This window comes from Cervus canadensis, chromosome 10, assembly GCF_019320065.1.
Source record: "Cervus canadensis isolate Bull #8, Minnesota chromosome 10, ASM1932006v1, whole genome shotgun sequence".
Taxonomy (NCBI): Eukaryota; Metazoa; Chordata; class Mammalia; order Artiodactyla; family Cervidae; genus Cervus; species Cervus canadensis.
The window spans coordinates 645054-669736 of record NC_057395.1 but is presented as its reverse complement, the minus strand read 5'-3'; the positions used below and the strand labels follow the sequence as shown (position 1 = coordinate 669736).

Sequence of the window (24683 nt, the reverse complement as noted above, 5' to 3'; positions counted from 1 at the left end):
TGAAAAGTGAAAGTGGAGTCGCTCAGTTGTGTCCGACTCTTCGAGACCCCATGGACTGCAGCCTACCAGGCTCCTCTGTCCATGGGATTTTCCAGGCAAGAGTACTGGAGTGGGGTGCCATTGCCTTCTCCAGTGTTAGCTGCTAGGTTGTCACGTAGCACAGGGAGAAGGCAGGGGGGTTTGGAGACCTCTTTTACAGATATGCTCATGTCTTTCCTACCAGATCTTACTAGAAAAAAAAAAAAGCCAATTAAACTTCAAAATCTTCTTTGTACTTAATTTATTTGGTTAATTCTTTCATGTATTTTTGCGCCTATTTTATATTCCAAATAACAAATCTAAAGCTTAAAAGTGTGAAACCAGTGAAAGAAAATCTTTTATGCCATAAAACATTATTAATTATGCTGGAAAATACAGAAAATGTAGAATTTCCATTGGTTGAGGTTTTTCTGGATGGCTGAGAGCCTTCTCTTTAATCTCTGAAGGTATTTTTTGCACTTTGGTGCTTTGAATTCACATTTTCCTGAACTTAATTATTCACTTCCCAATATCATAGTTCATATTTCTTTTTTTGTTGAGTGTATGAGGCCTAATGGAATATATGTATTTATGATTCATGGACATTATTGTGAATGTTACTATTTATGCTGTGAAACCATGGTGGTCTTTAGGACCCTATGATACTACAGTTTACCCCTGATGGATACTCTTGTATATTAATAAGATAAACTGGTGATGTTATTAACTATGGCCAGGTCAGGGCAGGGGAATAACACAGGGGAGTGTGAAGTGGAAGCCTGGGCACCAGTGTTAAGGAGTCTGAAAGATAGAGAGTCAAGTTCTACTCAGCCCACCAAATAGGAGCTGTAAATGGACACAGAGTCTTTTTCACTTTTATTAGATCTTAAAGGAAATAGTAAAATTTTATTTAAATATAACCCAATGTGTATGCATATGACATATCTGCATACGTTAACTTTGAAAGTAAATCAGAATATCCATCATTTCCTAAAAAGTCTCTAATAGTATTTATGTCACCCTAGGCCCAGTTGGAAAAATAATCAAGTATGAGATCTTTATAGCCTTGATTTGAAGAATTCTTGCCATGAAAATGCACATATCAGTGCTACAATTCCATAAGCCCCTTGCTGTCATCTATTGTAAGATTTTGTGTAAACATCAAAATAAAGTTTTTAGTTTTCCAGATCAAAAAAGAAAATATGCATCTTAGGTTCCCCTGCATTTTGCTGACTTTGGACCATTGTTTTTTTTCCTTCAGACTTCAAATGTATGGAAGCTCTGGGCATGGAATCTGGAGAGATCCACTCTGACCAGATTACAGCTTCTTCCCAGTACAGCACCAACTGGTCTGCTGAACGCTCCCGCCTCCATTATCCTGAGAATGGGTGGACCCCGGGAGAGGATTCCTACAGAGAGTGGATTCAGGTATGTGGCTTCTACTTGGCACATCAGGGTAGAGAGTTTGGATTGTCTACACAGGTTTTTGAAAGAAATGTGCCGTCATGAGTACCTTCCAATCAGAAGGACAAGGGGACACCAAATGTAATTACTCTGCAGAATTCACAGGATCAGAGAAAAAGCCCAGGTGATTTCCCTGAAAACCCATTTAGCTTCTCAGATATTCGCATATGACTTTTAACAGAATCTGAGCACAGATGTCTCACTTGGATAACAACTCAAAGTTATGATTTTTTTTCCCAACAGCTACACAGTTTCTATTGATGTGCTTCCTACTTCAACAGATTTTTATTTCCTTAATGAAATACCTTAACTGTACTTACAGCTGTGCATGAAGTCATTGTTTGATAAGGTGTTTTGTTTGTTTCTTTGCTCGGGGTAGAAGAAGAGAAGAACGAGGCTGAGGTTTACTTTCTCACACTGGTGTCCACGTAGCATGTGCCCAGAAAGTGGTTTAACTGAGGGTGTTGGTGTCTGTGGATTTCGTACAGGCACATACATATGAAATGTACACATCTCCGTCCTTAGTAGTGATGTCGGTTCTGTTTCCCCACTTTGATACTCCCCGCCTGCCTTCACCCTCCCACCCCCCACAGGCTCCCCTCCTCTGCACCCCCACCTGGACTTGTCTCCCAGCTCATCCCTGGCATCACTCCCAAAGTCTAAACTTGCCCAACCTTGATGTCTGGACACTCTCACCCAAGGCCTGATGTTCAGGTTCTTGACTTTTTCACCCACTGTCAAATCAAACATCATATCTGACTGTGTGGGTTCAACTGTGGGCAAATTATCCAACATTTTTTGCTGAAGGATCCAGACTTCCTTTTCAGGAGTGTAGGCAGAGCCTATCTTGCACTCATTTCAAGATGTATAAAAATGACTAATTCCCAGGGAGAGTTCCTAAGCAAGAAAAAATACCAGGATGATTAATCCCCTCCTTTCTACATCTACGGCTGTTTCAGTCTTTTGAGCACAAATACCAGATTTTGTTTTACTTTGGAAAGGTCAATATTAGTTTAACATACACTTAAAGTGAAATGGCCTATTTCAGGAGGCTGAACTCACACTAACCTCAAAATGATAACACTGAGAAATGGTTAGAGGGTGGGAAAAGACGAGGCAGTTAGATTGGGATCGCTGTATCCAGCTCTCCATGAAGTCAGAAATGAAATGAGCTTGCCTACGTCAAACGAGCTCTTGAAGACTCGCCTTTCCACATCCCCTGACCAGTCAGCAATTCAGTGTGATTGACCTGCCTCTAGAGGGGTGCTTACGTTTTGCAGAGCTAAGCAAGTTTGCATGGTAATATAGTCGTCTTCTTGGTGACATGGAGAAAACTCAATAATTTAGGGATGGTGGTCTTGCAAGAGTTTGGAAAATGCAACGGTAGCAATTCTTCTGGGCAAGGATTTCTGTCAGTAGAAGCGTAGAGACAGAATGGGCGCTCACAAAGCATTTGTCAGTGGGATAGAGTTTACATCACTCTTAGGAGTAATGTGCTGTTTAAGATGGCCCCAGAAGAGAAATCTCAAATGGTTCAGCTCTCTATCAAAGTATGGTTCAGATATGCTAAGTAACCAAAACCCCCCAGGCAAGAAGGTTTGCCTCTTGCTAATTGTACCCCCCACATCTCTGGTCGGCATGCCTGCGTGCGTGCTAAGTCAATTCAGTCATGTCCAACTCTTTGTGACCCTATGGACTGTAGCCCGCAAGGCTCCTTTGTCCTTGGGATTTCCTAGGCAAGAATACTGGAGTGGGTTGCCATTTCCTTCTCCAAGGGATCTTCCCCACCCAGGGATCAAACCTGAGTCTCCTGTGTTTCCTGCATTGACAGGTGAATTCTCTACCACTGAGCCACCGGGGAAGTCCTGTCTGGTTGGTGTTGGTGGTGGGGGGTGCCCTCTGTCCCACATCTTCTCACACTGGAACTTAGCTGGAGGGAAAAGTCATCATCCAGAACCTATCACCAAGACAGACAGAGGCAGGGAGCATGGCCAAGCACACTGGCTCCTGACGCTGTGTCCAGGAATGCTTCACCACATTCATTGCCAAAGCACCTCCCAGGGCCACACTTAACTTCCGAGGGGCAACGAGGGAGGGAGGGAGAACAGATAGAAGTGTTTGTGCCAGCACAAATGACATGTGTCATTCACGGGGTCATTGCAACCTACAGAGTGTTTACTATGTGCCCCGACTTCAGCTGGGTACTTGACACATTTTTATTTAATCCTCATAGCAGCCCTATGATGGAGATCTAGCTAACCTCATTTTTAAAATGAGGAGCCCAAGATTCAAAGAGATGAGTAAATGCCCCGAGATGAGAGGCTTGGAGGCGAGGTCTGTTGGACTCCATGTGCTTCATCTTCGTCATTGACTCCTATACATTCAGGAGTATCTTCTGAGGCATCGGTCTCCTTTTATACTTTTCCTTGTGCTGAGAAGGCTCACGTGGGATGGTTTGGGGGTGTCCTGTTTCTAAACTGAGAATGTGGGGCCTTTGCTCATCCATCCCTCTGGGAGGTGAATGTCAACGACAGTTCACCTGGAGGGAAAATGATCGTTATCTCCTGTGGGGGCGGGCCGGCGGTAAGGAGCTTAGCGAGTTCATTGCCATGCTAGATGCGTCTGTGTACATAGTGGGAGCTCTTATTATCCACCCATCACCTAATTATGAATAATTTCATGTGTTTCCAGCTTTTCTGAAACTCCTTAGAAGCAGTGGGCTGGTTGCTTTCATTGGGTGGATGCCTAATAAATTAAGCCACAAGCACAGCGTAAGGGAGACGCAGGGCAGGAGGCACCTCCCCCCAAACCCAGAGGACCCCTCCACACCTGACAGTCCCATTTGTATGCGCAGGGAATGCGGACGGAATTTGTTTTCTTTTTCAGCTTTGTCACATTTTACATGAAATGTACCCCACCAAACATGTTGCTGTAGCAACAAGGACAAACACTTGCATGTGTTAAATTAATAAGGCAGCCCTGGAAGCTGACTCTCCCTCAAGACAGGAACAGTCTTTGGTTCAATTGTTTTCTTTAGGAAATTACCGAGTGACATAAAAAAACAATGCGTCGTTAACCGCCGGTGTGGATGTCCTCTGTGGTGCTTCCTGTGGGATCTGTTGTCTGGCAGAAAGCTTAAGAACCTGGCAAGGGGCTGTGTAGTGAGGAGGAGCATGAAGGGAAGTCCCGACTTGGATGTTTTCACGTGGTCACATCCTGGTCTGAAGGCCGTTTTGTATCCCGAGAGGCAAAAACCTCCTCTTGTCTACTGCAGAGTTAAATCACCCTGTGAACTTTGCCCTTTTTTTTCCCCCCCAGAGTATTCCATTCTGGTCTGTATCCTAGAACTACTGATCTTACTATTCTATTCATTTCATCTTTATCTTCTTTTTGTTTCTGGTTAAGCAGTCAAGGATTCCGAGGAATCAGTGTTACCAGTGGTGCTATAAAAAATTCTTAATTTTCAAGCACATCCTTTGAGCCCAAGCCATTAACCTCATTGACACTGAGTTTTATTTTCCTATAAAATAAAGGTAGCGTAAGCTTCCCAGGTGGCTCAGCAGTCAAGTATTCACCTCCAATGCAGGAGCCGCGGGAGACATGGGTTTGCCACCCCTGAGTTGGGAAGATCCTCCCTGGAGGATGGCATGGCAGCCCACTCCAGTATTCTTGCCTGGAGAATTCCATGGACAGAGGAGCCTGGCAGAAAGCTTAAGAACCTGGCAAGGGGCTGTGTAGTGAGGAGGAGCATGAAGGGAAGTCCCGACTTGGACATTTTCACGTGATCACATGTAGCCCTCCACTCCATGGCAGGCTACAGTCCATGGGTCACAAAGAGTCGGACACAACTGAAGTGACTTAGCACTCTTCCACAAAGGTAACATAGCCTTCCTCATTCAAGCTCTGGCAGTCTTGCCAGAGACAGTGGATCTCGGAGAAAGGCAGGCTCAGATTTTTCTTTTCACATCTGCAAACTAAGTGCATAGAGTATGTGTCTGATCAGAAGACATGTTATCCTAAATCCTAGTATAGCCATTCACACACAAAGCAGAATTTAATTCGTTAATTAGTTCGATGTTTTATTAATGATGGTGTTCACCGCGCTGTAAACAGATTTATCCTTCTAGCTTTAATTAAAGCTCCTGGGAGCGCTTTCCTCAAAACAACTGTGATTTTCCCTGATTAAAATGCCAGGAGACAAGAGAAGAAAAAAAAAGGCAAGAGACATAATGCCTGGATGGAGTATGAACTTTGTTGATCCAAAGAAATAAAAATGGCACTAGGGACTAATCGATTACTTACTACACCCTCTAATGACTTTAGAAATAGAATTACTTCACACACCAACTCAAGTTGAAACTCTGCGTGTCTCCAAATTTGGTAGCATTGTCTTTTGTGGGGGGGGGCGGGGAAGATTGGTGCTAGATTATTCATGCCGTCACTTATTCCAGAGGAGCAAAAAGCAGCTGGCTTCTAAACCACATCCTGCTTGGTTTGGTCCCTCAGCCCTATTATGGATTAATCCCATAGAAGAGAGAAATCTCTGAGCAGACCCTCTGTAGCTGTAAGAATCCATCAGCAAGCCCCATCTCTGTTCACTACATTTTCTGGTTCATTCCGAGGGATGAGGAGAAGGAAAGTTCCAGAAGAGAGAAACTCATGCTAACCTTCTCCAGAAGCTTGTTCCCGTATTTTCCTTTTACCTTCTATGCATTTTCCTTGGATAATATTCCACATTTTCTAACTGAAGGAGCTTTGAAAAGTGACACCAGTAACCAAAGACCTTGGTGTAAGGAGATGAGCTGAACTGAGTCAAAACACGCCTACAACCACACACACACACACACATTCAGGGTTCACTCACTCACAGCCACAGCCATGGGGTCTAAGAAAGTGGGTGCCCTCATCCAAGCTGGTCAAATCCAAGCGACCCTGAGGTTGCTTGGAGGATTTTAAAATTCATTTTAAGACATGTTCTAACGACAAAACCTTATTATGTTTCTATAGCATTTTCCCTGTTTAAAAGCCTCTTTTCAAACACTAAGACTTAAGACATCCCATTTTAGTTTTAAATGTAAGCGAAATGGACCAGAGGTTTTTTTATCTGCATTTTCTCATGAAAAAGCTCACGGCCAGACAGATTGAATATTTCATCAAGTCCCTTTTTGGGGGAAGGCTGCAACCTGTGGGAGAGTCAGCCTCACACAACCAAAGAGGACCTTCTTCCTCGGACTTGGGACTTGAGTCTCTGGGCACCTGGAGAGCTGGAGGGCGGGTGGCCGCTGGAGAATCACAGCCCAGGTTCAGATCTGAGCCAGGCCCAGGTGTAGCTGGCCTTTGCAGAGCTCTTTGGCTGTTGGAATTACTACTTGTTTTTTCAAATTTATCTACTTATTTTTGTCTGTGCTGGGTCTTTGTTGCTGCAAGCAGGCTTTCCCTAGTTGCGGCAATCAGGGCTCACTCTCTTGTTGCAGAGCACAGGCTGTAGGTGTGAGGGCTCAGTAGTTGTGGTACCTGAACTTAGTTGCTCTGCGGCATGGGAGATCTTCCCGGACCAGGGATCAAACCCGTGTCCTCTGCATTGCCAGGCAGATTCTTTACCCCTTGACCAGCAGAGAAGTCAGGAATTGTTTTTCACTTCCTGCTCTGTCCAGTGCAGTAAGCTGTACAGATTCTGTCACACCAGTTATACTGAGCAAAGTGAAAAGCCTGGTGAGGTCTTAAGGCCTCCTGAGTCACAGAGGAAATTGTCATGCCCTTCTCCAGGTTTCAGCCCCCAGCCTCAAGATCTTCCTTTTAGTCCAGGAGGTTCTTCAAGGTTTACTATCATTAGGCACCTCCATATCCACCCAAGATTGTGAATTGTTGCTACCAGCAACCTCCATAGTAGCTGCATCATGACTCAGAAGCTGAATTATTCTCCCTTAACAAGAACGGAAGCTTCCCTTGTGGCTCAGCTAGTAAAGAATCCGCCTGTAATGCAGGAGACCTAGATTCAGTCCCTGGGTTGGGAAGATCCCCTGAAGAAGGGAAAGGCTACCCACTCCAGTATTCTGGCCTGGAGAATCCCATGGACTGTATAGTCCATGGGGTTGCAAAGAGTCAGACACAACTGAGCAACTTTCACTTACACTTACTTAACAAGAATGGAGGCAGAACATCATTTAAAGGCATAGACCTGATGTCGAGAGCTGAGTAAGGGCTAGCTGGACATCCTTGATGTGCCAAATGGAATGAAATAATTCGTGAATTCTTGGAAGTGTTCCCTCTGACACACAGCACTGCAACACGTTTTTATTGGATTTTAGGTGGGAGAAGTGAGTGCTGTTTATTCGATTAGAAGAATTCGTTATCTGAAACCCTTGTTTTAGTCTTTGAGGCTTTCCCCAGATTGAAAGTAGAAGCTGAAGAAATTTATCTTAAGGCTCTTAAATGTCATTTATTTTCACAAGTTTCATATCTCATTTTCTTTCGTTCACCACTCTTTTGGATGAATCTTTCATTCTCTCATATGAATGTGTTGAGTGTGGAAAGGGATCTCCTATGAAATAGTTTGTGATATTTTCATACAACTACTAGTTTCTGACAGATTTATAATCTGTGTTCAAAATCTGCTTGAATTGGACTAATCCAGAACGAACATGTTATCCTGACTATAAAGTCTCTTGACTTTATCCTGACTATATAGTCAGGTCTTACAGACCAGACTCTTCAGAGGGGTGTTTTCTCATGCAGATCATTAGTAAATTGCTGAAACTGCAATAAAATGCTTTATAAATGTGTTACTAGAGAACTGATGAAAATAGCTGACTGGGCTGCCTAAATGTGGAATGACACATGTAAAATATAATGTTGGCAAATTTAGGGAAAATACAGCTGTTCAACTGAATGTTTATTCCCCAGGTGTGCTCTGTGTGTGTGCAACTAATATTAAGTTGCTATTTTAATGGAAACATTGATCTGGAAGGGAGACAGTCTGCTTTTTTAAAAAGTCACCCAGGTGAGCCTTTGGTTATCTTACCCTAGTTCTGCAGTGACTTATAGTCCCTGCACAAAATAAATGCTTTACCTCCCACCTTTCATGTATCACAGACCTGTTATCTCTAACTAGGTTTCCAGCCAGGAAGCTTGTATTCCAAAAGTTATTGTCTCCAGAGGGACTTTTCCTAATGCTTTTTCTGATACCTTGGTGGTTTGTGTTACAGAAAGTCATTTGAAAGAAATGTATAATAGGAGATGTATATAGAGACAGAAGAAATTCCAAGGTTTCTGTTGTTTTTGAAGTAGGATATGATTGGGGAAAAACAGAATGCACATGTGACATAATTATTATTTAGACATTTTTAGCTGTCTTTTGTCACAGAGAAAAATATTGAGATGACTTTAACCATTTTGGTCAAGTTGACAACTTAATTTTAAAAATCAGTCAAAGGATTTAGTATTTCATGTCAACACACTTTAAAAAATGTATGACATTTAAAGAAGCCTCTTTGATTTTTATGATGAAGCATCACTGGGAAGACAGTGTTGAAAGAACCACAACAGTTTAGGTAGAATTACACTTAAAATTGGGCTTCTCTGGTAGCTCAGACAGTAAAGAATCCACCTGCAATGTGAGAGACCTGGCTTCTATCCCTGGGTTGGGAAGATCCCCTTCAGGAGGACAAGGCAACCCCCTCCAGTATTCTTGCCTGGAGAATCCCCATGCACAGAGGAGCCTATAGTCCATGAGGTCTCAGTCAGACGTGACTGAGCGACTAAGCATGAGCACATTTAAAATAAGTTAGTTTGTAGGGCATGAACCTTCCTTTTTGTCTGCTGTTTTGATTTCTTATTGTGTTATACCAGTGTTGTTTATCTGGAACTTACATTCATAGCTAAATTCTAGAGGAGAGGTTTCTATTTTTTTTTTTCCCAGAATATCTTGACTTTAAGAGTATGATTAAACATAGGTGCAAACATCCTTTTGTCTAAATTCCTTAATTTGCATGCGTTTAGAGGGATTATCGAGAAGGCAATGGCACCCCACTCCATTACTCTTGCCTGGAAAATCCCATGGACAGAGGAGCCTGGTAGGCTGCCGTCCATGGGGTCGCGAAGAGTCGGACACGACTGAGCAACTTCACTCTCACTTTTCACTTTCCTGCATTGGAGAAGGAAATGGCAACCCACTCCAGTGTTCTTGCCTGGAGAATCCCAGGGACGGGGGAGCCTGGTGGGCTGCCATCTATGGGGTCGCACAGAGTCGGACACGACTGAAATGACTTAGCAGCAGCAGCAGCAGTAGCAGAGGGATTAAGTGATTTGCAAGACCACAGAGCAAGTTCTTGACTGAACCTGGGTTGGAATTGCAGTGTTCTGGCCCCCACATCTTTGCTCCCACTCTGTTGTAACAGTATGAGAAAATGAATTTGGATCCTTTCTGAACATGGCTTCTGAAGACCAGGAAAGCCCACGTAAATGCCAGTGTATCCCTACTCAGCTACTGATTAGTGACTGATGTCTAGTAAATCGAACCATCACTGCAGAAGCTTTAATTTAAACAAAAGATTGGACTTTGTCTAGAGCAGAGTTTCTGTGTCTGGACAACCCTGACCTTATGGACTGGATAATTCTTTGTGTGGGGACTGTCCTGTGTGTTGTAGGGTATTTAGCACCATCTTCCACCCACTAGAAGCCGGTAAGAGACACAGATATGCACACACACCCTCAGTCATGACAACCAAAAACACTTCCAGGTGTTACCCAATGTCCTATTTGGGTGCAAATTTATCCCCAGTTGAAAACCACTGGTGTAGAAGATACCACAAATCCCAACCAAGTCATTTTTTAAAATAATCAAACTGATCAGCATTTTGAAATAAAAAGTTGCTGTTTGCTTGGCTGGCTTTTGTCACGTTTCAAACTCTTATCGTAGATGGGTTTGAACAGAACCATAGTTCTTTTGTTTTCCAAAAATACAAATGCATGTGTTTACTTTATGCAGGAAAATAGCATCATAAACCTGCTTGCTTGTTTATCTTAAAGCTTCACTATTTTTAGCTTTTAAAAGTGAACTGTTTTTAGCTAAATAAATACAGATGTTATTTCAGACATGACTGAGTCTCAGAATGCTCTGATAAGGATGAGGCTAAGGAAAGGAAACACAAGGATAAACTCAGCAGTCATCATTGACAAGATTTAGGGAAAATAATTATGAAATGAGCTCTTCTATACTAGGACTCTGTGTGTTCCTGACCTTGACTTACCTGTTTGAGTTTTTCTTTTTGCCATATATAAATCAACAGTTGTGGTTTTTTTTTTAACTTCAAAAGTAATCAAGAGTAAGGAATTGTGTTTGAAAACCTGTCTATTGCTTGTTAACTTATCTTTACATGGGAAACATATTACTAAGTTTCGAATTCTGAAACCTAAACAAGTAAGGAGCCATCAATTACCAGCCAGTTTCATATCTGTGGACCAATAGGAAGGCAAGGTTGATGGTCTTACATCTGTTTTAGGTGAAAGACTGTTCCTGTCTGTGGTATTTAAAATTTAAAGAACTTCTGTTGTTATACAATTGGGAATCCTCAGGGAGTAAAATGCTAATGAAATCCATAACATGCACAGATTTTATGATACCAGTTTTAAGAAATTCCTTTGGTGGGGTTTGTTGATTTCTGCCCTGGCTTTAATAATTATACCTTTTAGAGAGTGTGTTAATGTTCACATATCAGAGAAATGGCTACGTTTATGCAGTGTGTAAAGCAGCACACAAATTTCTAAGCTTTAAATAACTTTCATATCAGAACTTGAAAGCCCCAGAGCAAAAAATGTGTGTTCTTCAGAATCAGCAGAACCCAGAGTTTGAAACTTTTCAAGCACATCCACGGCAACCTTCTTCAAAAAGGTGAAAAAGGTCCACGATGGAAATTCCAAAGCCAGGATGTGCGTGTGTATTCTGTATATTTCTCATTTAATGCACCATTTGAAAGCTCCACATCAAAATGGCAATTTTTATCCACATCAAAATAGCCATTTTGGATCTGACCTGAACCAAAGACACACGAAAACAGACACATACTTCTTTCCTTTCTCCACAGCAAGCCCCCAGCCTTCACATTTCATTCAGTTGTACACTCAAATAAAGAAAGGAGAGTAGATTAAATTAAAAATGCTCTATAAATCCCAATAGTAATAAAGTGCATTATGCTTTTATATTTCCAACTATCGAACAAAGTAAGCATTTGAGACTAATTGCACATGTTATGACAGAATAATCACATATGTACTTGTACAAGTGACTTATACATTTTTTTTCAGCTCTATTTGCCTCCAGGGGTTAAAAACATATTTATGGCCTGCCTCTAATTGCCTTCCTTCAGAAGAATGAAGTCTTAATTTTACCAAAGTTTTATTTTTCTTACAATCCCAGTGCTTTAAAAATGTAACTACATTTTTTTGGATTTAGCAGAAAAATAAATAAGCTCCTTTATTCTTTTAGCAAGCCTGAGAGGGCAACAGATAGAATTCTTCAAGGGATGGCTGATTGGATGCGACAGCTTCTGAAATCCTTTCAAGCATTTAAGATTCTGTGATTCTATTAAAAATAAATTTACTCCATCAGTTGGTGCCCTGGGCTTGCTTAAATGAGAATATAAATATGTGAAGCATAGCTGGAATTCGTTTTAAATACTACTGATAACCATATCAGACAACACATAGCAAAAAAAAATTTTTTTTCTTAATTAAAAAGTTTTTTTTTTTTTCCTTAGATCAAGTCATTGTTTAGATTGGCTTCACCCTGAAGCTTATCTGAGGATTTCACATAGAAACCACACTAGTGGGGCTGTTTCACTTGATCCTTTTGAGTGAGTTCAGGGGGACGTGCAGCCCACTAGGGGAGATAAGATGAAGCCTGGACAGTTCACCTTTCACGTCTCCCCAGTCTTTGACAGAAGTATCTGTAAGGCATAAGCTCAACCACCATTCCAGCCTATTCACACCTTAAAGTCTGGCCAACATTCGGTCTTTCTTCTTTCCTTAAGAAGACAAACACAAAGTGCAATTCGAAGCATGTTATAGGCCACCATACTAATGCAGAAATGTGGAAGGAAGAAAAGCAGGGCGGGAGATCCAGCTGTCTGGAGAATCATCACAGAGGTCTCAATGCTTCTAAGACTTGATGTGTTTACTTAGGGCTAAAACTGATGGCGCATAGACCTGGTCTCTAAAGAGAAAGACCGAGACCCTGGTAAAGACATAGGCTGATGCCTACAGGTGCAAGAAATGTGACAGAGCCTTAAGTTTGAAGATCTGGAAATTAAATATAAAACTTCCAGTGGGAAATACTCATGATAATAAACAGAAGTTAACAAATCATATGAACTGTGGAATGCTGAACAGACTGTATTTGATATTTCAGGAGGTACACAGAGTTCATGGGGAAAAGAGAAAAGAACTTTTAAGTTCCCAGTCTTACACAATGAAGATAAAGTATGCAGAATTTTCCTGGCCTAATTTTTTTTTTTCTACTGGGGTATAATTGCTTTACAATGTTATGTTAGTTTCCACTGTACAGCAAAATGAATCAGCCATATATGTACATGTATCTCCTCCCTTTTGGATTTCCTTTCCATTCAGATCACTACAGAGAATTAAGAAGAGTTCTCTGGTGGCTCAGTCAGTAAAGAATCTGCCTGCAATGTGGGAGACCTGGGTTCGATCCCTGGGTTGGGAAGATCCCCCGGAGGAGGACATGGCAACCCACTCCAGTATTCTTGCCTAGAGAATCCCCATGGACAGAGGAGCCTGACGGGCTACAGTCCATGGGGTTGCAAAGAGTCAGACACAACTGAGTGCTCAGGCATGTCCAACTCTTTGCAACCCCGTGGACTGCAGCACACCAGGCTTCCCTGTCCTTCACCATCTCCCGGAGTTTGCTCAAACTCATGTCCATCCAGTTGGTGATGCCAGCCAACCATCTTATCCTCTGTTGTCCCCTTCTCTTCCCACCTTCAGTCTTTACCAGCATCAGAGCCTTTTCCAATGAGTCGGTTCTTTGAATAAGGTAGCCAAAGAATTGGAGTTTCAGCTTCATCATCAGTCCTTCCAATGAATATTCAGGACTGATTTCCTTTAGGATTGACTGGTTTGATCTCCTTGCAGTCCAAGGGACTCTCAGGAGTCTTCTCCAACACCACAGTTCAAAAGCATCAATTCTTTGGTGCTCAGCCTTCTTTATGGTCCAACTCTCACATCCATACATGACTACTGAAAAAACCATAGCTTTGACTATGGTTGGTAAAGTAATGTCTCTGCTTTTTAATATACTGTCTAGGTTTGTCATAGCTTTTCTTTCAAGGAGCAAACGTCTTTTAATTTCATGGCTGTAGTTACCATCTGCAGTGATTTTGGAGCCCCAAAACATAAAGTCTCTCACTGTTTCCATTGTTTCCCCATCTATTTGCCATGAAGTGATGGGATCGGATGCCATGATCTTAGTTTTCTGAATGTTGAGTTTTAAGCCAACTTTTTCACTCTCTTTCACTTTTCGTCAAGAGCCTCTTTAGTTCTTTGCTTTCTGCCATAAGGGTGGTGTCATCTGTGTATCTGAGGTTATTGATATTTCTCCCAGCAATCTTGATTCCAGCTTGTGCTTCCTCCAACCTGGCATTTCACATGATGTACTCTGCATGTAAGTTAAATAAGCAGGGTGACAATATATAACTTTAACATACTGCTTTCCCGATTTGGAACCAGTCTGTTGTTCCATGTCCAGTTCTAACTGTTGCTTCTTAACCTGCATACAGATTTCTCAGGAGGCAGGTCAGGTGGTCTGGTATTCCCATCTCTTTCAGAATTTTCCACAGTTTGTCGTGATCCACACAGTCAAAGGCTTTGGCATAGTCAATAAAGCAGAAGTAGATGTTTTTCTGGAACTCTCTTGCTTTTTTGATGATCCAGCGGGTGTTGGCAATTTGATCTCTGGTTCCTCTACCTTTTCAGAATCCAGCTTGAAGATCTGGATGTTCACGGTTCACGTACTGTTGAAGCCTGGCTTGGAGAATTTTGAGCATGCTAGCGTGTGAGATGAGTGCAGTTGTGCGGTAGTTTGAACATTCTTTGGCGTTGCCTTTCTTTGGGATTGGAACGAAAACAGCTTTTCCAGTCCTGTGGCCTCTGCTGAGTTTTCCAGATTTGCTGGCACGTTGCCTGCAGCACTTTCTCGCACCTGTGCTATTCAGTATGTTCTCATTAGCTGCCTGTTTTATGCATCTATACGATGGAGTATTACTCAGTCATAACAAGGAATGAAATCGGGTCGTTTGTAGAGACATAGATGGGCCTAGAGAGTATCCTGGCCTGGTTTTTTAAACATTATTCTGAAAATCCAAACTAGTTACTGATGTTGTCAGTCACTAACATTTACGGCACACACATTATCCTGTTTCTGTAGTTCTAACTTACGTTTCCAAATACTGCATTAATTTAAAAGGATGCTGTTATTCATTTACAAAGCTCTGATACCAAGATGGTAAGAATTCATTTATTTAACAATCATGTACCATGTAAAGAAAAATCAGTCAATACATTTGTTCACTTAACATATTTCCTCTAAATATGGTAAATCAGTGAATCTCATTTATTAAGACAAATGTAGAAGGCATCTTATATGATCACCATCTGGGCAATCCTATGTCTTCTAGAGGATAGGACAAAAAGGAAAAGGAGGCAGGAATAATTAAGTTGGGGTCCAATCTGTAAATGCTGGAATTGAATTCTAATTATCAACCTCTATAATATTAGTTCCTCTATAATATTAGTTCTATAGTATTAGTTCCCTTAGTCTAAGAACTTTGCTGTTTTCCAGAAGAGTTTATGGGAACATCTGTTTATCTACTTATCTTTTTTAAAGTGCCTAAACTTAGAATATTGATCTCATATAAAATTCATCTTAATGAAAATCTTTTTATCAAAAGTAATTCCAACAAATTAAGAACCAATTCATTCCATTTCTTTTTAAATATCAGAAGTTTTTTTTATTATTAAAACCATGGAGAGTAATGTGTTTTCAGACCTGACTTTGTATCTTAAAGTATAGTGACAACATGATAGGGTCCTTGCTGTTCTGGAAACCTCAAAGTGGTTTGAAAAAAAGTGGTTTTCGTTTTTGTTTGTTTTTCTTTCGCATTTCCAAATATGGGCCTTAGCTCTATTTTTTTTCTGTCAAAAAGCACACCCCCCCACCCCCCAACACCACACACACCACAGTGTGGTCATGTTCGCCGATAAAACATTTTGCCTTTTGTCACCTCCAAGGATGTGGTGAAATAGACGTGTCTGTGCATGCGTTAAGAATGGTTCCGGAGGATACAATGGCTGTTATTGTTCAGTTGCTAAGTCGTGTCCAACTCTTTTGACCCCATGGACTATAGCATGCCAAGTTCTTCTGTCCTCTGCTGTCTCCCAGAGTTTACTGAAATTTGTGTCCTTTGAATTGATGACACTATCTAACCATCTTATCTTCTGCCACTCCCTTCTCCTTTTCGATTCAATCTTTCCCAGCATCAAGGTCTTTTCCAGTGAGTTAGCTCTTCCCATCACGTGGCCAAAGTATTGAAACTTCTCAGGTGGCCAAAGTATTGGAGCTTCAGCTTCAGCAGCAGTCCTTCCAATGAATATTCAGGGCTGATTTTCTTAGGATTGACTGGTTTGATCTCCTTGCAGTCCGAGGGACTGTCAAGAGTCTTCCGCAGCACCACAATTCAAAAGCATCAATTCTTGGTCACTCAGACTTCTTTATGGTCCAACTCTCATATCAGTACATGACTACTGGGAAAACAATGGATTTTTAAAATGGATACATGTATATATATGGCTGAGTCCCTTTGATGCTCACCTGAAATTATGACATTGTTAATCGGCTGTATCCCAACAGCTTCCCTGGTGGCTCAGAGGGTAAAGTGTCTGCCTGCAATGCAGGAGACCCAGGTTCAGTCCCTGGAGAAGGAAATGGCAACCTACTCTGGTATTCTTGCCTGGAAAATCCCATGCATAGAGAAGCCTAGCAGGCTATGGTCCATGGGGTCGCAAAGAGTCGGACACGACTGAGCGACTTCACTTTCTTTGTATCCCAATACAAATTTAAAAGTTTAAAAAATAATTTAATTTAAAAAAAGAACCATTTCTGAAACAAGCAACCAAAAAAGAATGGTTCTGGTGGATAAATCCAAGTCACAGCTCTCATCATGTTAAGGACTCAGGGCAGGGCTAGAGGGGGAAGAGCATGAAGTGATGGGTTTAGTGGAGCATCTGTGTTTCTTCTCCTGTGGTTTGAAAGTAGACAGGCAGATACACTTTTCCCATCTCGTGACCCAAGCTTGAAATGCATGAAATTACTACAGATAGATATTTTTTTTTCAGAACATTAAAAAGAATTTGCAGTTCTGTTCCTTGACTGCATTTGGATGGCAAAGCAGCGAGTCTTCAGAGCACAAAAGGTTTCCCCTTCGTTACTCACCTCCATCCAATTCTTCCAACTTTCTAGCTCTTCTCCTGCCATGGGCTGGCCTCTGCTCCATCCATTACTATAGAACATCCCCTGTGAATGGTAGTTACAGATGATTCTCTTAGACAGTAATTCTTTGAAAATGTATTATTTCAAGGCTTTCCCACCTCCTTTATAAGTCATCTTCAAAAAAAAGAAAAAGTTAGTCTACAGTTCCTGGCTGAATAGTAAGCTTCCAAATAGGGAAACTGCTGTGGACCAAATATTAAATCGTGAAGTCCATTTCATCTGTTCTCAGGAATGACTGACACCCCTTCAGAGACCTACAGTTTATATACAATTTCTGACAACCAGCTGTACCTCGGCAGCCTGTTCTTCGTCTCTTCTCTTGTCTCCGGGGCAGTGATCATTATAAAGGGTTTCAGCGGATGACCGACTTTAATCTCGGTAATCCCGTCAACTCCTTGCAGGATTTTTAACACCAAATAGAGAAGTTTTCTTGGACACCTGCATGTCCAGATTCCCCATCAGCACATGAAACTCTCATTAACCTGAGAGGCCCACCTAGATGCCTGAGAAATACACGGAAAGTTGGTGTAAAAGGATGCTGTCAAAGTTTATAGGCCAAGAGGCTGAGTTAGACCATTGCCCCCATCTGCAAGTCTTTAGTTTCCAAAAATTCACCCTTGTGTTTGTTTTTGAAACCAAGCCTTTAGAAGGAGGGAGGAAAATTAAAGGTATGACTTACTGAAAAACTGATGATAAATAAGTCACTTTATTTGTGCTGAAATAGATGCTAAGGACAGATGTGTGTTGATCTTAAGTGATTTGAAATCTCCCCAATACTGCAGATATTAAAATTTTGTGGGTAGTGTACAACCGATTTTGAAACAGAAATAGACCTTACCTGTACCTACTTAATATTTTCTTGGTCTTTTATGTTTAATAATCTCTTTAAGCTGCTAATAGACTGGAAAGATGTACGTGTGCATAACTGAGGTTACTGTACCATGGAAAGGTGTTACATGGCCTGGTCTCCATTCAGAGCCAGCATCAATGCTTCTTCCATGAGGCTGCTTCTCAGAGGCCGTGAGACAAACACAAAGATCACAAAAGGCCTGAAACCTGCATTCATTTCCCAGCCACACAAAACTTACAATGACAATATCCTACGAAGATCACACGTTAAGCAGGTGAAGACTTGAAGACCTACAGTTAGACAGTGAAATATTGATGTGGTTACTTTTTCTAAAATACAGAAAGGCTCTGAGAAAAGTCTAAGATACCATATACATCCAATCCATAAATATCTTGTGGATGTCATGATTGCCAATAACTTGGCTCTAAAATGAAAAGGTTGAGAAGAGGTTGGAGAGAATGCTAGATATGGTGAAAAACTGATTTAAGCCCTGCTGCCCTTTAGGGTAAATTCTGGGAGGAGGAACACTTAGTTACTGAGAGTTCTTTTGAGAAACAAATAAAAAGGAATCCTTCATGTGACATGGACCTAGCCAATGAAATTCGTCACTTAGCAGACCCTCCCTTTAAGTGGTGAACTTTTCAAAGGACTGGAAATTCTATGAGTAGTTTTAATATTTGTGGTTTAAACATCAAGATAAGAATAGTCATATTCCTCAATTTAGAGTACAAATTGGTTGCTCAAATGCTAACATTGACTTAACAATGGGTTGTTGGCTTTTATTTGGAAGAAAGGCATTTCAGGTCTTGCCGGCAACGTTGAACTGACACAGCACTGCGTTTAAATTCAGCAAATGTGTATTGAGCATTTGCTAAGGATGGGATTCTGCTGTTCAAGTCAGATGAATTTAAAGTTAAAGAGGGTTTTTTCCCACTTTCAAAAAAGTTACAATATAGCTTTGTGTGTGTGTGTGTGTGTGTGTATGTGCACACGCTCACTTGGGTCCAACTCTTTGCAACCCCACGGACTATAGCCCCCGTGGACTGTAGCCCACTAGGCTCCTCTGTCCATGGGGATTCTCCAGGCAAGAAAAATGGAGTGGGTTGCCATGCCCCGCTCCAGGGGGTCTTCCCAACCCAGGGATCGAACTCATGTCTCTTGCATCTCCTGCACTGGCAGGCAGATTCTCTACCACTGCAACATCTGGGAAGCCCACCTAGCTACTTCAGGCAAAACCACACACACAAACACACACACACATACATACACATGCACACACTCCAATTACTCAAATGACTAAGGAAAAAAAATATTAGGGTCACATTCTTATGGTTAACGTGTATAGCAATGCATCACTATGACTCTTATAATAACCAGGAAAAATAACTAAATGGGATATGCATTAGTATTTTTGTTGGAGGGAGGAGGCGACCACAGCTTGGAATGACTGATTAGCTTGCTTAACATTGTCCAGGTCACTCCTTACAGTCAGAACCACAGAGGTTCTCCTGGGGGCCTGTGCCTTTTTGCCACCACGTGTTGCCTGTATTACCCAAATATTTTCCCTGTAGCCCGAGCATTCACTGAGGATATTTAATGCGACCGATTCTCTCTGTAGAGAGAGTTCTTGTTTACTTGACTTTTTCCCTCGCTGACGCTGAGGAGAGGGCAGGAATTTGGTAACTTTCAGTCTCTTGCATCAAAGTACCTAGCACTCACTTGTGTGATAAAAGAAGAAACTCCAGCTGCCAACTTCCCTCCACAGCTCAGGGGACGTGAGACACAGAAACACCCACCACTGTAAGCTCAGGATCTCAACTCTTGGCCCTTTTGGTTTGAGGAACAACGGTGTCATTTTGACAGCAGTGTGGATCCCTGCAGAAAACGTCACGCAGTTTTGATGCCATTTCATTGAGGTGTTTTCTGTCAAATGTAGATATAAACAGGGGAGGGCTGGACAGTGTGCCGAGAGGTTTAGGAGAGAAGGGTCTGACTCATGTGGGCTGAGGGTTAGGTCTTATTCCCAGAAATGCCTGGATTCCCAGAGGTAGTGAAAGCAACATTTTAGCAGAATTATCTCAGCAGTGCAGAGCATGGTCATGAGCTGAAAGTTTAATTACAAACAAGATTGCATGGTCTCTCTGTTACCGACCCAGCGCTTGCTGGTGGGCATGCCTGGATTCCATGAAGGCCTCTGCAAGGAGGGTGTGTGTTGGAGGTTGGGGATGGGGAGGACACTTTGCTCTGCTCTCTAAAGGACTTTCACCAAGAGATACTAGACAGGAGGAAAATGTTCATCATATCAGATATTTTAAAATGTAGGCAGTTGGGTGGGATTTTTTTTCCTGTGCCTTCTGCTTTTAGCTCATCAACCCTGGCCCCTTCCGGCCAAAATCTTATCCTATCCTGTGAAGTCCAGTTTGAATGATTCAGATGACCTCTTTTCCATAAAGCCTGAACTTTCCCCTTGTGTCCATAACCGTTTTCTGACCCTCACGATGACTCATCTGTGGTCACGGTGGCAGTTTTTATTTTCAGTTTTGTCGTTTTTTTCTGTGCAGGCCTGCTTGCTTCCCAAGCCTGGCATACCATAAATATCCATTGGATTTAATGGATTAAATGCTTTTATCTGGACCCTTGGTATCCTTCGGTTTACTTTAATTCCGTGCTTTCAATTTAAGCATCTACGATGTGTGAAGCACCATCATTGGGCTTTAAGACACATCCGTAAGGACATGCACCCTGGCTCCGTATATCCATTTATAGTTTGCCCAAAATGTTTTTAATAATAAAAAAAACAATAATAAATGCTTTGTCTGCATAATACAGTCCTACTGAAGTTATGTGCTGTGGTCATAGATTCTGCTATTAGGTTTTAAAGTGGTTGTCGTCCGGACCCCCCTTTATCCATTCCTCCATTACCGCACCCTCTTTGTTTTGGCTGAGGCAGATGTCAGAGTCCAGAGATCTGTTCACCGTCTGCTTGGTCTCACAAGACGTTGATGGATGCAGTCAACTGGATCCATTCCACTTGACCCATCCGTTTGCTCTTGCCTACTGACCCCAAGTGATTCCTCCCCATTAAGCCATCTACTAGGATAGTGCTTTCCTAGTTTTCATGAGGATTACAATTAACAACTGATGTATAAAGCCAAAAGTTATAGCAGGAGAGCCTAAGCCTGCCTGTTCCTCCCTGTAGGAAATGCTTGCCAAATCTTTGCTGAGTGAACCTTCTAGCAAGAGCCCATGATATGAGTCTTATGAAACATTTGGCTACATGTGCATCATGTTTATACATATTTGAGGATGGTGGCAACTTCTTTTGAACTGCAGCATACTTAGTTTTCTTTCTTAAGACATTTCTGTTAAGCAGTTTTTGCTGTACCGTTTGTAGGTTAAATTCTTAACCAAGTTTCTAGGGATTACATTTGTTTCTCTCTGAGTGCTTATCCTCTTTCCAGATCAAAGGATTAGGCTCAGGGTTTCCGTTTAATGTAACTTACAAATAAGCACTCAAAAAATGTTAATTAAAAACATTAAGCCCTTGAATCTTTTACCATCCAGCAGCAACTCCTAAGTATCTAAGTTGGAAGAGGGCACAATTTAAGAGGCGTCTTCTTGACCAAGCTACTAAAAGTTTCTGAGGTCCCCATCTGAAAGTGAACATGGTGCTGCAGTAAGGAATCTTCTTCACTTTAAGGAGAAACAGAGTTCTCGGGTTGGTGTTTGTCTAAAAAGTATAAAACCATCTTTCCCAAAGTCTAGGCATTCAATCAGTCTTTCTCCTTAACTCTGCATAGCAGTTTCTAGTTGTCTTTGATGCTTGTATCCTAAGATCTATAGGAACGAGTTCATACAATCTCATTCTCTCCTCCTTTGTTATCAAAATATACTGCCTCCTGACCTCCAGATTTTGCAGACTTAGTGGCTAACAGGAATTCTAATGGAAGACTTGTCTGATTTTTCTGAACACAATTATGTCTGTTCAAGAAAGTATAGAAAGGGGAAAAGAACCCGCAGATTTTGCAAGGAGTGTGTGAAGACACACACCTCCCATATTTGTCTTAAATATGTGTCATCCGTGAAGCTGAGCATGTTCAGGCATGGCTTTCATAGTCCTGTGCCCTGCTCGCCTCAAGATCTTTGAAATGCTGTATCTGACACTCTGAGGAGATGTGGACCCGCCTGGCTGTCCCCTCCCAGAGCAGCATCCTCCTGTTCACACTCCACCTTCGTGGTTTCCATGTGGGAGTGATTTGAGCAGCTAGGTTCTGGAAATGTCTCTAGTGGGGACCCTGGAGTATTAACCTGTCATACCGAGTCCCTTTCCTTTCCTCCTACCAGCCCCTTGGCAGTTCTAACAGCTACGGCAGCTCTTACTCTCCAAGCAGAACCAGATGGAGCTCCAGTTCCAAGTACACATCAGAATTCAAATTTTCTTTTTTATGTTTTTTTTTTTTTCTGTGTTTTGGCTGCGTCACATGGCATGTAAGATCTTAGTTCCCTGTCCAGGGATTGCACCCATGCCCCCTACATTGGAAGAGTAGTGTCTTAACCACTGGACTGCCAGGGAAGTCCCCCCCAAATATTTCTTTTTTTAATTCATTGCTTCTGGTTTCTGCCAAAAAAAAAAAAAATGTGAGAATGAAAGGATATGCCAGCATACAGAGGCAGTGGAGCGCCCACCAGCATGGTCTCTTTTATCAGCCAAAGGAGATGGAGGTGAGCCCTTGTTTGGGGACTTCATTTCTCTGGCCCTTCCCTTGTTATTCTTGCAGTATGCACAGTAGTATCAGGGAAGCCAGCCTTTAGGCTGCATCTGAGCCATGCAGCCTTATCTAGTGTTTTTCTAGCTGGTTGACTCAAGCCTTTGGAGAGGAAAATTCATCTATCCACTCACTCGGGATTGTTTTCCTACCAACACTGGTTTTGTTGCAACCGGTAGTTTGTTTCCACCCAGCAAATGCTTTCCTTTCTGGAAAAAAAAATTCATTCAAGCAATTAAGATGAGAAAATCGGTGAGGTTCTTCCTGCATTGCACTTTTCTTGCTCTTGGATATTTGTATTCTTTCCCAGAATTTTAAAATGTTTTCTCGTTATCTTTTGCTAAAAATGATCCATCACCACTGTCTTGTTTTTCAATAGCACAAGTGAATCATTTGCAAAATTTTGCTTTCCAGCAGTCAAGGTAAACGTTCGATGGAGTCTAGTAATCATAAATGGTTTTAGATTCTCCATAATTATGCAAAAATATTGAATTTCCAGAAAGATTAACTACAAGATTTAATTTTTGTTTACTAAGAAATTCTAAATTACCTTTTGATAATTGTGGTTTTGGAGGTAGGAACTGAGGCAGAGCATGGGTGTGGTGGTGACTGGCAAGTACCTGGGCCACCAATCTGATCGGGAGTGAGAGATTTATCTGGATCAGTCTCTAACATGTGTGTGACTCTGAACAAGGAGCTCATATACTTTGTTTCTCAGTTTCTTTGTCCACAAGACCTTTTCCTTGTATGACTGTTGAGAGCTGAAGAGATACTGTATGTAAGTTTAACCCTTAATAAGATGCCTGACGGGCTTCCCCAGTGGCTCAGGGGTAAAGAAACTGCCTGCGATGCAGAAGACGCAGGAGGCCTGGGTTCGATCACTGGGTTGGGAAGATCCCCTGAAGGAGGGCATGGCAACCCACTGCAGTATTCTTGCCTGGAGAATCCCATGGACAGAAGAGCCTGGCAGGCTGCAGTCCATGGGGTCGAAAAGAGTCGAACGTGACTGAAGCAACTGAGGACGGAGGACAAAGATGCCTGACACATAGGAGTTGCCCTATAAATTTTCCATTAATAATGGTAATTTTAGTCACTAGTGGTTTTTTTCCCCTGTGTAACATGGTAATCGTGAAAAAATGCATAAAGAGAGACTCTTGTCACCAAGTGTAAAACGATTGTATTCGTATTCATAACTGTAAAAAGCCCACGGTCTGAGTCAAGGTGCTGTGAATTAAGCTCCAAGATCCTGAAACAGCATCCATGTTCAGATGCTCAGGCATTATCAGAAAGCATGTGTGTTATCTGAGGAAATGAGACAATTGCTTAAAAATATTTTCTTTAGTTTGTAGTGTCTAGTGATGAATTAAACAGCTCTTTGAGTCATTGGAGATGCTCTAAAAAGAACTCAACACACTCCACCTCCCCCCATCAAAAAAAGTATTTTTCCTGTTTTTAATCAGACTTCCATTCTTTGTCCTTTATTTTTTCAGGCTCTCGTACCGACCTGTCTTGGGAATGTTAAACACCGGGAAACACTCCCTTGCCAATGCTTGCGCAAGGGACAGTATTTTATTGAGCAAGACAGATTTTCATTTTAGAAATGAGGCTTTCCACATTCTGATGTTACCCATAGCCGGTTATGTATTATTGTAGGAAGCAACGATATTTGTTGCATGGCTGGGAGGCTGTTTGCTGGTGTTTGACCAGCAGTTTGCAGAGGTTTGCACGATGATTTACTGCATGATGCTAAAAACGTGCCCTCTGTCCTCAAGTGATTCCCAGTAAAATGTGTCTCTCTCCTGACTTCTTTTTATCTGGGGAATGTGTTTCCTGTCATTACTAAGACAATGCTATGGCCATAAAGTGCATGTGGGTTAATACCTGCAGACATCTTACAAGGAAGAGGGCGTTAGGGTGGGGAGTTCATCCACAGGAGCTGTAGGACACCATCCCCCGCGCCTGGAAGGGGATGAGGATGGCTGTTTTGTTTTACTAGTTCACTTCTCCCCACCCAGAATAAAAGGGT

The 24683-nt window shown here is 41.9% G+C and overlaps 1 protein-coding gene across 5 annotated transcripts in view; it reads left to right on the top strand.

The window, feature by feature from the left end:
- The window catches only part of NRP1 (neuropilin 1), a 147857-nt gene that overhangs the window by 71700 nt on the left and 51474 nt on the right, over positions 1-24683 (top strand). For all 5 annotated transcript variants that reach the window (XM_043479544.1, XM_043479542.1, XM_043479540.1 and 2 more), the window contains one exon: positions 1280-1446. In XM_043479544.1, coding sequence (XP_043335479.1) covers positions 1280-1446 — 167 coding nt within the window. The remainder of the gene's footprint in view (positions 1-1279; positions 1447-24683) is intronic.